General features: G+C 38.0%; 1 protein-coding gene across 4 annotated transcripts in view; it reads right to left on the bottom strand.

The window, feature by feature from the left end:
- Positions 1–17773, bottom strand: part of EFCAB14 (EF-hand calcium binding domain 14) — a 50299-nt gene that overhangs the window by 17465 nt on the left and 15061 nt on the right. For all 4 annotated transcript variants that reach the window (XM_077149757.1, XM_077149758.1, XM_077149760.1 and 1 more), the window contains exons 4-5: positions 13366–13464; positions 60–170 (exon numbers count right to left, since the gene is read on the bottom strand). In XM_077149757.1, coding sequence (XP_077005872.1) covers positions 60–170; positions 13366–13464 — 210 coding nt within the window. The remainder of the gene's footprint in view (positions 1–59; positions 171–13365; positions 13465–17773) is intronic.

Raw genomic sequence — 17773 nt, 5'->3', positions numbered from 1 at the left:
CAGAAAAGGATGGGCAAAAGTATGCTAAGACTTTCCATAGCATTTATAGATTTCCTTACCATATCACTCTGCAGTGTTTCCATGATTTTCTTGTGTTCATCCATGGTTTTCTGTATTGCTTCCACAGCAAGATGGACACTATTTAAAGTATTGCCAATGGAAGCTACACTCTGAAGAGAAAAATGCAGTAAAAATGAATTCCATTTAGCTTATACTGAATAGCAGAAAACTATATACATGTACACATACACATAAAGACATATAAATATATACATAAAAAACAAGAAATCGTCCCAACTTAAATGACTTTTTCTAGAGGAAAAAAAAAAGTCTTTCCTAAAGAAAAAAGACACTAGTTTATAAATCTGAAACCCATAGATAAGATTCTCCAGAAAATTTCCTCTGTCAAGCCCTGTGGTAGGCAGGCTGATGGCCAGAGCTAACACTGTAGCTTGTCACTTATGTCAGGGGAAAGTGACTTCTGAGCAAAAATAGGTGAGAACCATATGTTTGGCTTTGGGAAACCCAGCATTGCAAAGATGAAGGAGAAATTCACTTGACAGTGTGTATTCTTTCCCTACTGTGGAATCCTGCTGGTAACTTCTGAGTAGAGTTAGATACAAGCAATAGTTCACTTTGTTTACAATAGGCTTAAGGAGCCCAGGTAGACTGGAAACTTGGGGATATGATTCAGAATTCATCTTTTAAAAAAGGCCTGCCCTAAGGGTACATCCAAAATAATGTTAATTTGTGGTGGGTTTTGGTCCCTTATTAAGTTATGCTGACAATTTTAATGGGCCACATTGGTATTTTTTTAACAAAGTACCTATTCTTGATCCTCATGAAGTCTGTTTTAAAGTGGAGGTGAGACAAAGACAAATTGATGCTACATCGTGTCAATAAATGTTCATTTATTAAACAGTTAATGAACATTTTCAGGATTCAGAGATAAAAAAGCTGGTGCCATTTCCAGGTTCTGTCTCCCCTGCCAGACAATAAACAGTTCATTCCTGCCTTTATCTGTGAGTCCTCAAAATACAAACGACCCACAGGGGGCAAGTAGGCTACAGGAGGACGTTAGTAGGTCTCTTGCACTTCTGTGAGTCAGTAAGCCTTCTTGGAGGCAGTGGTTAGCATGGGTGGCCAAGGAAGGGCAGGATCCATCAGGAGCTATTTGGCTCAATAACAAAGAACATCCAGCATTGGGACAGGAGCCATATAATCAAGAACAATCACTGGTATCAAGACCTTCCATCATAAGATGTTCCAGTGCTGTTCATCTTCATCCACAGAATCTTGAACAACTAGCAAAAATTGGCATAGCTTCTTCAAAACTCCAGAACACAGTTAAAGGGTCATAGTAACTGGGAACCGGGAAAGTGTCAAATCATGAAAACATAGCTTTTAGAATCACCTGCCCCTACTCCCTGAGCTCCAAGCACCCCTGCCCTGCCATCCCCTCATGAGGGTACCTAGCCCACACCCACACCCCAAGTGCAGCCCAACCTACCACTCCTGTGCCCCTCCCAAGCACTACCTCCCAGTACCTGCTTTCTGCAGGCTTTCACCAGTGCATAGAGGCTGCGGGCGCTTACCTCCATACTCAGGCCGACCCCACCCCACAGAGTTGCATAGTCCCATCCCGCCCACCCTGAGCACTCCATGCTTAGACCTGCACATGTGGGTGTCCCCCAATCAAGCACCCCAGCTCTGGGAAAATGCTGACCTGTGCAGCTAGATCACATCCACTCCCATCCCATGCAGGCATAATGCTGACCCACTGCCATGGTTTTGTGCATGCGCAAAAAGGATCCCGCGCCCTAGACTAGCACATACCAGGACCACACTCTCCAGACACATGCTCCTGCACAGGTACATCCTCCCTGGCTGATAGGCACCCACATTCGCAGGTAACAGCGTAGCATCCCCAACCTGCGCCACAATGCATCACCGCACTGTTATGCCCTGCCCATGCCCTGCATCCTGCTACACATCCATCCTACAAACACAAGTCTTTAGACCACTGAAAGATACCAACTTCCAAAGTAAATCAATCAAGATATTTACATGCAATGAAAACGAAAGAAGATCACTAAGCGTGTCACAATGTAGACAGATATAACCCGGTCTAACAACAAAATTAAAACACCAGAGGAGACACAGACATTGGAACAACTAATCAAAGATGTTCATACAACTCTACTAAATAAAATAAGTGGGATGGCTAATGACACAAAGGGGATTAAGAAGACAGCAAAAGAACATAAAGAAGATTTCGAAAAATAAATAGAAAAATAGCAGATATCACTGAGATTAAAGATTCTACTGACCAAATAAAAACATACTAGAGAGGGCAGGCCACAGTGGCTCAGCTGGCAGAGTGCTCACCTGCCATGCCGGAGACTTGGGTTAATTTCCCAGTGCGTACCCATGCACCCCCCCTCAACCGCCCCCCCCCCCCCACCAAAATACTAGAGACACACAACAGCAGATTTGAAGAGGCAGAAGAAAGAGTAAGTGAACTAGAGGACAGGATAACTGATTTCAAAAACTCAAAACAGCAAATGGCAAAAACAATGAAAAAATTTGAATCGGATCTCCAAACAGAATAAATCCAAATAGGCCTTCCCCAAGACACATACTAATCAGTCTGTCAAAGGTCGAAGAGAAGCAGAAAATTCTGAAAGCGGCAAGAGAAACAATCTACTACATACAAAGAAAACCAAGTAAGACGGAGAGAATTTGTCAACGAAGAGACGAACCCTATAAGAAATACTAAAGGGAGTTCTATCAATTGAAAAAAAAAGGTGAGGGAGGTCTGGAGGAGGACATGGAATTGAAGAGTACCAGTAAGGGTAACTTAAAGGATAAAAAGAGAAAGAGGGAAAAGAATAGATAGATCTGACAAATAAAATCCAAAAAGTAAGATGGTGGATTCAAGAAAAACCTTTTTCAGTAATAACTTTGAATGTTAACAGACTAAATTTACCAATGAAAAGATACAGATTGGCAGAATGGATTAAGAAATATAATCCAGCTACAAGCTGCTTATAAGCGACTCATCTTAGATACAAGGATACAGATAGATTGAAAGTGAAAGGATGGAAAAAGATTCTCCAAGCAAGATGTAACCTAAAGAAAGTAGGAGGAGCTATACTAACATGGGACAAAATAGACTTTAAATGTAAAGACATCATAAGAGACAAAGAAGGACACTATATATTAATTAAAGGGACAATTTACCAAGAAGAAATAACAATCATAAATGTTTATGCTCCCAATCAAGGAGCTCCAAAGTACATGAGACAGACATTGGAAAAACTGAAGGAAGCAATAGATGTTTCAACAATAATACTAGGAGACTTCAAAATACCACTCTCCTCTATAGATACAACAATCAGACAGAAGATCAATAAGGAAACAGAGAAGTTAAATAACCTGATAAATGAATTAGACCTAACAGACACATATAGATCACTGCACCCCAAAACACCAGGATATACATTCTTCTCCAGTGCTTATGGAACATTTTCCAGGATAGATCATATGCTGGGGCACAACATAGGTCTTTATAAATTTAAAAACACTGAAATTAGTCAAAACACTTTCTCTGATCACAATGGGATGAAGCTGGATCTCAATAACCACCAAAAAATGAGAACATTCACAAATATATGGAGACTAAATAACACACTCTTAAATGAGTGGGTTAAAGGAGAAATTGTTAGAGAAATCAGTAGCTATCTGGAGACAAATGAAAATGATAATACAACATATCAGAACTATGGGATGCAGCAAAGGCTGTGCTGAGAGGGAAATTTATTGCCCTAAATGTCCATGTTGAAAAACAAGAAAGAGCAAAAATCAAGGACTTAATGCTCACGTGGAGGAACTTGAGAAAGAACAGCAAACCAACCCCAAAGGAAACAGAAAAAGAGAAATAAAGATTAAAGCAGAGATAAATGAATAGGAGAATAAAAGAACAATAGAATCAATAAAACCAAAGATTGGTTCTTTGAGAAAATCAGTAAAATTGGGCCACTAGCGAGACTGACAAAGAAAAAAAAGAGAGAGGATGCAAATAAATAAAATCAGAAATGAGAAAGGGTGTGTTACCACAGACCCTGAAGAAATAAATCATAGGAGGATACTATAAACAACTATATGCCAACAAACTACACAACTTAGGTGAAATGGACAAATCCCTGGAAACACACAAACAAGCTACACTGACTCAGTAAGAAATAGAAGATCTCAACAAACCAATTACAAGTAAAGAGAGTCAATCAGTCATTAAAAATCTTCCTGCAAAGAAAAGTCCAGGGACAGATGGCTTCACAGGGGAATTTTATCAAATATTCCAAAAAGAACACCAATCCTGCTCAAAATATTCCAAAAATTGAGTAAAAAGGAACTCTACCTAACTCATTCTATAAAGCTAATATCATTTTAATACCAAAACTGGGTAAAGATGCTATAAGGAAGGAAAACTACGGGCCAAATCTCCCTAATGAACACAGATGCAAAAATTCTCAACAAAATATTAGCAAATCAAATCCAACAACACATTAAAAGAATTATACACCTCGACTAAGTGGGGTTTATACCAGGAATGCAAGGATGGCTCAACACAAGAAAATCAATTCATGTAATATAGCACATAATAAATCGAAAGGGAAAAATCACATGATCATCTCGATGCTGAAAAAACATTAGACAAAATTCAACATTCTTTTCTGACAAAAAGTGCTTCAAAAGATAGGAATCAAAGATAACTACGTCAATATGATAAAGGGAATATATGGAAAACAAATAGGCAGCATCATTCACAATAGAGAGAGACTGAAAGCTTCTCCCTAAGATCAGGAATGAGTCAGGGATGCCCACTGTCACTACAATTATTCAACACTGTGTTACAAGTTCTAGCTAGAGCAATCAGCAGGACAAAGAAATAAAAGGCATCCAGACTGGAAAGGAAGAAGTAAAACTTTCATTATTTGCAGATGACATGACACTATACTTGGAAAACCCTGAGAAATCTACAGCAAAGTTACTGGAGCTGCTAAACAAATTCAGTAAGGTGGCAGGATATAAAGTTAATGTGCAAAATCAGTAATGTTTCTATATACAAGCAATAACCTGAGGAGTTAGTTAAGGAAAAAATTTCATTCAAAATAGCAACTAAAAAAATCAAGTACTTAGGAATGAACTTAACTAGGGACATAAAAGGATTTGTATATGGAAAACTACATAACATCACTAAAAGAAATCAAAGGAGATCTAAATAGGTAGAAAGATATTCCCTGCTCATGGAAAGCAGGGCTAAATATAGTAAAGATGTCAATTCTACGCAAATTGATCTACAGATTCAACACAGAACCAATCAAAATTCCAAAAACCTACTTTGAAGACTTGGAAAAGCTAGTTACCAAATTCATCTGGAAGAGAAAGAGACCCCAAGTAACTAAAAGCATTCTAAAAAAGAAGAACAAAGTGGGAAGATTAACACTCCCTGACTTTAAAACCTATTATAAAGCCACAGTGGTCAAAACAGTATGGTACTGGCACAAAGACAGAAGTATTAACCAATGGAATAGAAGCAACAGTGTAGAAACAGACCACTAAATCTACGGTCAACTGTTTTTTGACAAGGCCCCCAAATCCTCTGAACTGGGACAAAACAGTCTTTTCAATAAATGGGCATGGGGGAACTGGATATCAATAGCCAAAAGAATGAAAGAGGACCCCTACCTTATACCCTATACAAAAATTAATGCAAAGTGGATCAAAAACTTAAATATAAGAACTAGCACCATAAAGCTTCTTGAAGAAAATGTAGGGAAACATCTTCAAGACTTAGTAATAGGAGATAGCTTCCTAAATTCTATACCCAAAGCACATGCAACAAAAGAAAAAACAGATATTAGGAAATCCTCAAAATCAAATGCTTCTGTGTGACAAACTTTAGGGACACCCAAATCAATAGGCCATGTCCTCGACCATGAAGCTAACTCTAGTGAATCTTATGTACGTAGGATAGAAGCTTAGACTACCTATGGGCATGTCTAAGAGTTACTTCTGGAGGACCTCTGTTGTTACTCAGATGCAGCCTCATTCTCTCTAAGCCCAACTCTGCAAGTGAAATCACTGCCCTCCCCCCTACGTGGGACATGACATCCAGGGGTGAAAGTCTCTCTGGCGACGTGGGAGAGGACTCTCAGGGAAGAATCTAGATCTGGTACTGTGGGATCAACAATTAAATCCTGACCAAATGGGGGAAAAGAAGTGTAATTAATAAAGTATCAGTGGCAGAGAGAGTTCAAAAAGAGTCAAGAGACTACTCTGGAGGTTGCTCTTATGCAAGCTTCAGGTAGACTTTGCTACGTATTATAACCTTCCAACCCCCAACCAGGACCGTTTCAGTCAATCCTAAAGACACCTAGGGCAATTTATAAGATTCCACAAGGGTTCCAGGCACTAGAGTAACTTTCTAGAAACCTACAACCTCCAGATGGGTCCCTTGTCCAGATAAGTCCTGAAAACTAGCCCAGCCTCTCCAGTACATCAGATGGTTCCATCTCCCTACCCCATATTAGTGACAGACCCTTCCAATATAAAAAATTTAGAATTGCCATAGCTCAAACAACCCTAATGAGAGGTATGGAAAGATCAAAGGTGATGATGGAATTATACATAGAAGATAGGACTTGACAAATGAATATGAATGCTGAATCATTAAACTGATACCTCTTTTAGTCTTCCGTATTTTAGTACAGCTAGAAATAAGAACCTAAAATTGTGAAATTGTAACCCATGTCAAAGTCTGAAATATGTTCTACAACTAATTGTGGTGCTGTGCTTGGAAATTTATAGCTTTTTTGTATATACATTATTGCTCACAAAAAAAAAGAAGGAAAAGAAAGCTGATTGCGATGATAAAAAAAGTATTTAAGCCCTCTAGCTTCCTATACTCTGGAGCAGCTAGAAAGGAAAATATGAGAGGATCATATGGTAGCCCATGACAAACTCTGGGATCTATCCTGTAACCACTTTTTTTTTTTTTTTTTGGCACAGGCAGGCATTGGGAATCGAACCGGGGTCTCTGGCATGGCAGCCAAGAACTCTGCCTGCTAAGCACCATGGCCCACCCTGTAAACACTTTTTGAAGAGTGCTTTGAAGACTATTGCTTTTTTATTTCTTTGTTTAGTATGTATGTTATATTACACAATTAAAAAAAAGTTAAAAAAAAATCAAATACTTCTGTACCTCAAAAGACTTTATCAAAAGGTGAAAAGGCAGCCAACTGAATGGGAGAAAATCTTTGGAAATCATGTATTGGACAAAGGCTTGATATCCTATATAGAGAAAGAAATCACACAACTCAACAACACAAGAACAAAAAACCCAATTATAAAATGGGCTAAAGACATGAACAGGTATTTTTCTGAAGAGCAAATACAGATGGCTCAAAAGCACATGAAGAGATGTTCATTTTCATTGGCTCTAACGGAAATGCAGATCAAGACTACAATGAGATACGACCTCACACCTATAAGAATCGCTGAAATTAAACAAACAGGAAATTATAAGGATGGAGAGAATGTGGAGAAATTGGGACACTTATATACTGCTGGTGGGAATGTATAATGGTACAGCCACTATGGAAGACAGTCTGGCAGTTCCTTTGGAAACTAAATATTGAGTTGCCCTATGACCCAGCAATAGCACTACTTGGTGTATACATAGAAGAGCTGAAAACAATGAAACAAAGACACATTTGCACATAGCAGCATTATTCACAACTGCCAAAAGATGGAAACAAACCAAATGCCCATCAACAGATGAGTGGATTAACAAAATGTGGTATATACATAAGATGGAATATATGCAGCAGTAAGAAGAAATGACGTTCTGAAGTACACGACAAGATGGATGAGCCTTGAGTAAAATAAGCCAGGTATAAAAGGATAGATACTGTATGATTTCACTTTTATGGCCAGGGTAAAGGTAAAATGAGACGCTTATAATACAGAATATAGGGGACTCAGAGATACATAGAAATTAGAGATGGGTGAACAGTTAGCTAATGAGGTTGAACTCCAATGTAAGGGAATAGATAGACGTGAAGGTGGTTCTCTAGTGGGTCTGTAAGTAATATTACCATATTGAAGATGAACAAGATTGAAAGAGGTTGTACAGACCTATGCGTCCCACTGATTAACATTAGAAAATATAAATTAGTCCTTGCAAGAACTACTTCAAAGGTATGATTCGTGTACAAAGAGTGTTTAAGTCCAGCGTTCAAGGGGAAAACTGGTGTTGCATGCTATGGGATATGTTTAAAAGGAAAATATCAGCACTACCACAGCAAAAGCAGAGGTAAATAATGGGGGTAGCGACAAGAGTTAAGAGGAGGTTTATATTTCCTATTTGGTGGTGGTGGTGTGTTTATTGGTCATCTTTCTCTTGGGAACAATGAAATTATCTAAAATTGAGAGTGTTCATGGACTGTTGGGCACTGTACATGATGCCTGATAAATGCAGGTGGCTGAAGAATACACTGACCGAGAAGTACTTTTGGCGAATGATGGTGTATACGTATGATTAAAAATTGTGCTGCTACAAAAAGAATAAAGTCATGAGGCATGCAACGACGTGAACGAACATGTGGGACATTTGGTGAGGCAAGACAAGCCAGAAACGAAAGAACAATTATGGTATGGCCTCCTTTGGAAAATGCTTATAAGAAAACAGGGGCCAAAACTGTAAGCTTTTTATATACATATAAAGCCTGGTATTTAGAGATAAGAATGAAGCTGATCAGGTCAGGGTTAAAGTAATGTAAGGAAGACATTGTCTATATTTTAGAACCACACATATTCTTTTGAGACCAAAGGAAAAAAGGTTTATTTGATCTGGAACCAAAATTTTCTGTAGCTCATAGTCTAATTCAACCTATCTGTATAGCTCATTTGAACAACTGAAACACAGGTAGAGCAGAATAAGAAAGAGGTCTTTTAACCCTGCGTAGCTTAATGTAATGCCTGGACACATCCTAGAGTACATTACGCAGATAATCAAAAAGTTTTGGCAAAGTTCCTTGAGAAATGGGAGAAAAAATATGGAACTATTCAACTTTACCTTTAGGGAATCCCCTGATACTGTGTCAAACTTTAGGGACACCCAAATCGATAGGCCAAGCCCTTGATCTTGAGGCTTACTCTATATAGCAGAGAAGCTTAGCCTACCTATAAGTATGCCTAAGAGTTACTTCTGGAAGATCTTTTTGGTTGCTCTGATGTGGCCTCATTCTCTAAGCCCAACTCTGCAAGTGAAATCATTGCCCTCCCCTCTACTTGGGACATGATATCCAGAGGTGAACATCTCCCCAGTGGCATGGGAGAGGACTCCCAGGGATGAGTCTGGCCCTGGCACCATGGGATTAACAATTCCATCCTTACCAAAAGGGGGAAAAGAATTGTAACTAATAAAGTATCAGTGGCAGAGAAAGTTCAAATCAAGCTGAGAGGCTACTCTGGAGGTTGCTCTTACACAAGCTTCGTTCGACATTGCTTCCTATCATAACTTGCCAAACCCCAACCAGGAGAATTCTAGCCAGTCCTAAAGAATACTTCGTGCAATACATAAGAGTCCACAAGGGTTCCATGCACTGGAGTAACTTTCCAGAAATCTACAGACTCCAGATTTGTCCTTGGACAGAAAACTCCTGAAACCTAGAGGGCCCAGCATTCCAGAATATCAGATAGTTCCATCTCCCTACCCCATATTACTGACAGACCTTTCCAACATGAAAAAGTCAGAATGGCCATAGACTAAACACCCCTAGGTATAGAAAGATCAAAGGTAATGGTGGAATCATAGATAGAAGATAGGATTTAATACACAGATATGATTGCTGAATCATTAAATTGATATTTCTTTTAGTCTCCAATAGTTTAGAGTAGCTAGAAGTAAAAACCTAAAATTGTGGAACTGTAACCCATGCCAAACTCTGAAATATGTTCTACAACTAATTGTAGTGCTGTGCTTTGCAATGTATTGCTTTTTTGCATACGTTATTTTTCACAAAAAAGAAAAAAAGCCAATTTTGATGATAAAAAAACATTTATGCTTTCTAACCTCCTACATTCTGAAGCAGCTAGAAGGAAAAATCTGAGAGGACTATATGGTAGTCCATAACAAACTCTGGGATCTGTCCTGTAACTACTTGTTGAAGAGTGCTTTGAAAACTAAAAAAAAAAAAGAAAACATAGCTTCAAAAATGGTAGGCAAAGCTTGTGGTGTCCTTGCTGGTCCCTCCCCTGGTGTGGTTTGGAGCTGGTCTCCACTCCCACCATGGGTCATTGGCCCTGTTCTGAGCGAGCAGAGTAACAACTATGTGCATACTGAGGTGCCAATCTATTGGGTGACAACCTGGAAGACTGAACTAAGAAATTTATCTTGGGTTCCCCATCTTAGAACTTGCCCTATAAGCAACAGCTTGCAGACTTCTTAAAGCAGCGTCAGAAACAAGAAATCAAAGCAGCCTGGAGAAAAGCGTTACCTGCATTAAGTCATACAAAAGAGCACATAGAAGGGTGAGAAAGCCAATTTCATAGCAAGTAGAGAGCACATTCAAATTCCTCTAAATGGGGGAATTCCTAAGGCCGGGAGGCAAGCAAGACACGATGCAGGTTCCACTCAAGTTCAGTTAATAGAGAGGACCAGGAATTTATTTTTTGCCTTGGACTGATCTTCTTGATAGGAGGGCTACACTCTGAAGGAGACTACCAGTCAGAGCTGAGTGAATTTGCAAAGATTGTGTGAAAGGCACTTCTTGACTTGGTTTGTCTTTGTTAGTTCTTGGAAGGCAGGGAAATCTTAGACATATCACTAGCTGGATATAAATTTAAGGAACAGACAGCTCAGGGGAAAAATCTCAGTTAACACTTTAAAATATTAAAAGTACAATGTGCAAGAAAAGACTACAGGACAAAGAAAGAGAAAATAATGAGCCATCCTAAGGAACAATTTTTCACGAGAAACCACAGAGGCAAGAAGGTAGTGGGATGAAATAGTTAAAAGGCTGAAAGAAAACAACTGCCAACCAAGAATTTCACTTCCAGTGAAACTGTCTTTCAAAAAACGAGGGAGGGATTAAGACATTCCAAGATAAATACTGAAGGAGTTGTAACTACTAGACCTGCCTTATAAGCAATGCTATAGGGAACTCTTTAGACTGACACGAAAGGACATTAGTGAACTGCAGTGGCATAAATAAATACAGACCTCTGGTAAAGGCAACCACATGGGTAATTATAAATGCCAATGCTATTGTGTTATATTTTTTGGTATGTAACTGTCATGGTCAGGTTCATGTGTCAACTTGGCCAAGTGGTGGTACCTGTTTATCTGTTTGGGCAAGTGCTGGCCTGTCTGCTGCTATGAGAGCATTTCATAGAATTAAATCATGATCATCTTGGCTGCATCCACAGCTGACTCCATTTGTAATCAGCCAAGGGGAGTGTCTTCTGCAATGAGTGATGCTTAATCTAATCACTGGAAGCCTTTTAAGGAGGATTCAGAAGAGACAGGCTGTCTTCTCCCTGCTTTGGCTGGTAAGCCTCTCCTGTGGAGCTTGTCCAAATCCTCCATTGGAGTGCTCAGCTTCACAGCCTACCCTAGGGATTTTGGACTCTACGTTCCCATGGTTACGTGAGACACTTTTATAAATTTTATATTTACGAATATTTCCTGTTGATTGTATTTCTCTCGAGAACCCTCATTAATACAGTAACCCTATTTTTTACTTCTTACAGGTCCTAAAATGCAAATCAAAACAGTAATGATAAATCTATGTTTTTGGACATAAAATGTATAAAAATGTAATTTTTAACAATAACAACAAAAAGGTGGAGGGAAGGGGCAACATGAATAGTGTATGCATATGCTACTGAAGTTAAGTTGGTATAAGAAGGAAGAAAATGCCCAAAAAGTCATTACTGGGACGTAATGAAGGCATTGGAATATAGACTATAAGAGTTATCCAAAGGTTAAATTTTTTGAACTTGATAACTGTAAAGGTGGTTACATAAGTGAATATCCTTGTTCTTAGGAAATGTATGTGAAATTACTACGTGTTCAAGGAGCATGATGCATACAACCTACTCTCAAATTTTTCAAAAGTAGATAGATTGGCAGATGATATATAGACAAAGGACAGATTGACAGAGAGAATACAGCAAATATAGCAAAATATTAAAAGTTGGTAGATCTAGGTATTGGGAGGTATGCTGGAGTTCTCTGTAAGGGTTTTGTATTATTTTTGTAGCTGTCCCGTAAGTTTGAAATTATTTCAAAATAAGTCTTTTAAAAAAAGTGAAAATATTCTAGATTTAATCCTCCAAGATTTGGGGTTTCCTTGCTTCTGAGTTCCTTCTTACATTTCCTGCTACAGGGGCTGATATTTCCTGTGTTCCAATTAGGCACCTTATTCTTTCTTCCTACCCTATCCACTCTCACCACTCAGCTCCCAGGATCCCTGAGTATTATTTATCTGGTTGGTCACTGTTAACTGTTCTAAACCTGAATCCTAGGGATCAAGTCCATTGAAACTGTGACTATTGTTTGTTTGCCTATGCCCTGGAGTCCAGGGTCTATACCTAGGAGTGAATTACTTTGAGGATGTGCATGTTTAACTTTACAAAACAACATCAAATTGTTTCCAAACTGATTTTTACAATTTATATTCCCTGCTAATGGCTGGAGGTGAATCTCACTGTGAATGATATTAATTCTAATGAATTGATGCTTGGGAGTAGTTGAGATGGGAAAATATAATATACTATATACAGTGTTAGAAGTGTTTGAAGGTTTCCTTTGCTCAACATCCTTACCAACGGTTATCATTTTTTGAATTTCTAACTTCTGTATTCCCTAGCTCATCTTTTCTTTCTTAAACTCTTTCTCAAACATGGGAAAATAACAGTTTAGAGCAACTCTCATGTACAATGGGTCTGCTTTCATAAAGATACTGTGGATGAGGAACTGAAAAGGCAAGTGACGAAAAGCAAATTCAAAACATGCTAGCATTAGAGTCCCAACAGAGCAATTCTGGGACTTGGAGAGCCAAACTGAAAGGTATGAACCCATACAAACCAGGATAAAGTAGCCTACTGCAAATTAAAACTTCAACAAACTAGACCAAAACAAAGTTGTTCTGAAATCTATAGACTACAGTGGTACATTCCATTTATTACTGTTTTCTTGGGACAGCTGATTTCAAATGTCAGGCTTTCAAAGAATACTTGTAAAAACCTAGAATTACAGCACTAGGTTAATCACTACCCATATACAGCACTTACCTTCTGAAGGTTTTCTACAGTGGCAGGAAGGCTAATTAAGTCTGAAGCTGACTTAACATTGGCTTTGAGGTGATTTACTGCAGAAGTCAAGAGAGTAATCTGAAAGGAAAAGAATAATAAACAATGGAAACAGAATTTGTAGAATGCATGCTTCCTTCACAAACTCTACCTTTGAAGATCATGTCAAGGAATCCTTGGATTTTATGTCTCTCCGTGATCCAGACATTATACCTTACTTGGACTGACTTAGATTCAGATTCAGCAATAATACCCTTCTTTCCTTGCCCAATTTAAACACTAGTGCCAGAGAAGGAAAGGCAAGTATTATTCTTCTCCCTAGTTTTGGCAGCTACAAGATCAAAAACCTTAAATTAACCAAAAGAAGCAGTGATTATAATACAATCCGTCAATAACTGGACAGGAACAAAAAGCTAATGAAAAAGGACATCTGAAAGATTACACTTTGTTAAAATATAATACCTTAGTTATTTGCTGAACTTTTGTTCCTGACCAAGTGGAAACTTATGTTATAAAGTAAAAGCCCATCATCACAAAATATAGTCCATAAGAACTGTACCCTAACAACCTGAACAGTACTTTCACTTACTTGGGGATTTAGTTTTGGTTTAACAATGTGATTAATATTTCAAACTCAATAGTTCAAGCAAAGTACTAGTTTGTACCCTGAAGGGGCTCAATAAATACCTGTTGACTCACTGACTGATGCCATGAATGTGTTATAATAGGAAATGAATCAAAATAAAATGTGGCCACCTTTCTGCTATTTAGGGGGAGAATTCTAAATAGCTGGACTTGCAGCTTTGAAAAATGTTAAAATATATAGACTGGTTATGTATGGTATGCTGATGGGGATGGGGAAATTGGGACATATCTGGTAAACAAACCAAAAGAAAACAAAAAAATCCTAATTCAAATATATTGGAATCTCATAACAATGCAATATAACTGTGTAACTAGGCAGAAATAATGATAAACACCACAGATAAGACCTTGTAGAATATACATTTTAGTGTGAGGAGCCAATTTTATACAAGAAAAATATCAGATAGTGGGAAGCGTTACGAAGCAAATTAAAATAAGGTAACCTGATAAGAACGACTGGGTAGTTACTTTGGCTCCAAAGGTCACTTTAGATTGGATGGTCACAGAAGGCCTCTATAAGGAGATCAAATTTAAACTGAGAGCTAAACAATAAGAAATCAGTCGCATAAAGACTAGATGAAGTACATTTCAGGACAGGGTGAACTATTAGGGTTAAGGCCCCATCCAATGCAGAAAAGAGTTTGGAATATTTGAAGGATAAAAAGACAGCCTGTATGCCCACAGCCCAAACATCCCCAAACAGTATGATAGAAAGATCAAGGGTAATGATGGAGTTATACAGAAAAGGCAGGGTTTAACAAACAAGTATGATTGCTGAATCATTGTATTGATATTTCCTTTAGTCTCCAGTTATCTTAGAGCAGCTAGGAGTAAAAACCTAAAATTGTAGAATTGTAACCCATCCAAACTCTGAAATCTGTTCTACAACTAACTGTTGTGCTGTGCTTTGAACTTTGTTTTTTAGTATATACATTATTTTTCACAGAAAAGAAAAAAAAGTGATGATAAAAAATATATACATTCCTAGCCTCCAATGTTCTGGGGAGGCTAGAAGGAAAAATCTGAAGATGATGGTATAGTGGCCTATGACAAACTCTGGGATCTATCCTGTAACTACTTTGTTGAAGAGTGCTTTGAAAACTATTGCTTCTTTCTTTCTTTGCTTTGTATGTATTATATATAATACAATAAAAAAGTTAAACAAAAACAGTCAGCCTTTGTGGCAGGAGCACATTATATGAAAGGGAAAGAAGTGGAGGTAAGGCCAGAGAGGCAGGAAAGGGCCAGGATAGGTAGGACTTTTAAAGTAGAACAAGAATACAGATGTATTTGAGGTGTGATGGGAAACAACTGAAAGGGTATAAGTAGGAATAATGACATGACTGGAGATACCTTTTAGGGAGACAAATAAGGCTACTTAGAAAGTTTAGACAAGAGACAGTGGTGGATTAGACTTGAGTAGTTGCAGAGGTAGATGTAGAAACAGATTTGACGTGGTTTATTGAGGGACTGAATGTGAAGGATGAAGTATAGAAAAGAATCAAGGAAAACTCCTAGATCTCCCACTTCATGGAGCTTTCAATATAGCTGAGAGAACCAATGTGAACTAAACAAGTTTTAAATATGATTCTGAATAAAGTTCTGAAAAAAAGGATATTAGTAAAAGCAGAAAGAGACATACTTCGTTTAAAGTAAGAGATTAAACTCTGATGGAACAATATGAGTTTTATAAAAATAAAGCAGGCATTCTTTATAGGTGGGAAGACTGAGGGTGGCATTCAGGAATAGGTAGAGACCAGCAGCATAAATAGGCCCAGGGGTACTTTTTCTTCATATCTCAAAGTGACAATGATTTATTTGCATGATTGTTTGATTAAGGATTCTCTCCTCCACTAAACTATAAGCTCCATGTGATTAAGAACCACATGTATTTTACTTTCTACAATATGTTGCAAAGACAGGCACTCAGCCTGGAAAAATAAATGAGAATAAACCTTCTGTGCCTGGGATGGACATGGAGAAGACTAATCTGAATAGAAGGTAGGGCCAGGATGTAAGAGATAAGGCTATAAAAGAAGTGAATTCATTTTTCCTCACCAATAAAATGGGTATGGTAACAACCACTATTACCACCATCTCATAGCAGTGTGATGGTTTTAAAATATGTCCACAAATCCTTTGATAGTCCTTTCAAGGGTCAATTCTCCTTGAGTATAGTCTGGATTTAGTAATTTGCTTCTAGTAAACAGAATAAAGTAGAAGTGACAATATGTAACTGTGGAGGCTTGGTCATAAAAGGGGACTATCATAAAAGGGACTTCTTTGCTCTCTCTCTTGGATCACTCATTCTGGGGAACCTAGTTGTCATGTCATGAGGACACTCAATAAGCCCCATGGAAAAGGTCATGCTGGGAGCAACTGAGGCCTCTCACCAACAGCCCTGTGAATGAGGATCCTCCAAGTCCCAGTCAAGCCTTCAGGTGATACCACCTTGGCTGGCATGTTAAATGCAGCCTTAGAAAGATCACTCAGCTAAGCTGCTCATGAATTTCTGACCTGAGATAATCAATGAGATAACTAAGATAATCAATGCTTGTTGTTTGATGTCACCTAGTTTTGGGAGAATATGTGGTATAGCAATAGATGACTAATACAGACTGCTAAGATTAAATGGAATATAACCAAAACACTTAGCAGAGTGAAATACTCAATAAGCATCAGCTTTTTAATGAAATCTAATAAGCATTAAGCATGCAATTCTCTGTAAGTGTTCCAAAATATTGAGACTAATCATCTACATTCAAACTCTATCCATTTAAAAACAAAATGGGAGGTACATAGGTAGTTCAGTAGCAGAATTCTCTCCTGCCTTGTGAGAGATCCGGGTTTGATTCCTGGCCCATGTACTACAAAAAAGAAAATAATAAAAAATAAATTTTATTTTTTGGTGCTATGATAATAGGATATTCACATGGAAAAGAATGAAATGTGACCCCTACTGCACAGCATATCAAAAAAAAAAAAATTGAGAATTCTCAGACCACAGAGAGATACTCATAGCAAACCATAAATCTCTTAAGAATAGAAGTTACATCAAGGAGGTTAATATCAAGAAAACAGGTATTCTCATGCATTACTCATGGTAGTGTAAACTGGAGAATCATTGTTAGAAGGTTACCTAAAAGTATCTGTCAAAATTTGAAATATTTTCATCTTTCAACTCAGCAATCTCACCTCTTGAAATTTACTCTAAAGATCACTTGCCCAAGTGCACAAAGACATATGCACAAGGATATTCACTGCTTCCTTGTTAGTGATTGCAAAACACTGGAAACATTTAAATGTCCATAATTAAGTGTACAGCTATAATCAGTGAACACAGTAAATTGCAAAACTTCACTTATTGAATGACTCATTCACATACACACATACAAATGCAGACATACATATACTAACTTATAAACTAATTAATAGCTATTATGATTTTGTAAATACATAGAAAAGGGACTGGAATGATGCAGCCCAGACTACTGACAGTGGACACCCATAGGGACAAGGAGTATGTATGAGAGTGTGTGTATGTATGTGTGAATGATGGAAGGTACACTCAAGAAATGGGGACTGGAAGGAAATTTTCATAGTAATTCTATATGGTTTTTATTTTTTATTTTTTGCTTGGGCAGGCACCAGAAATCGAACCCAGGTCTCTGACACAGCAGGCGAGAATTCTGCCACTGAGCCACTGTTGCACAGCCCTATATATATTTTATTTGTTTAAATCATA

This window comes from Tamandua tetradactyla, chromosome 2 (assembly GCF_023851605.1).
Source record: "Tamandua tetradactyla isolate mTamTet1 chromosome 2, mTamTet1.pri, whole genome shotgun sequence".
Lineage (NCBI taxonomy): Eukaryota > Metazoa > Chordata > Mammalia > Pilosa > Myrmecophagidae > Tamandua > Tamandua tetradactyla.
This window is presented reverse-complemented; position numbering and strand designations above follow the sequence as displayed.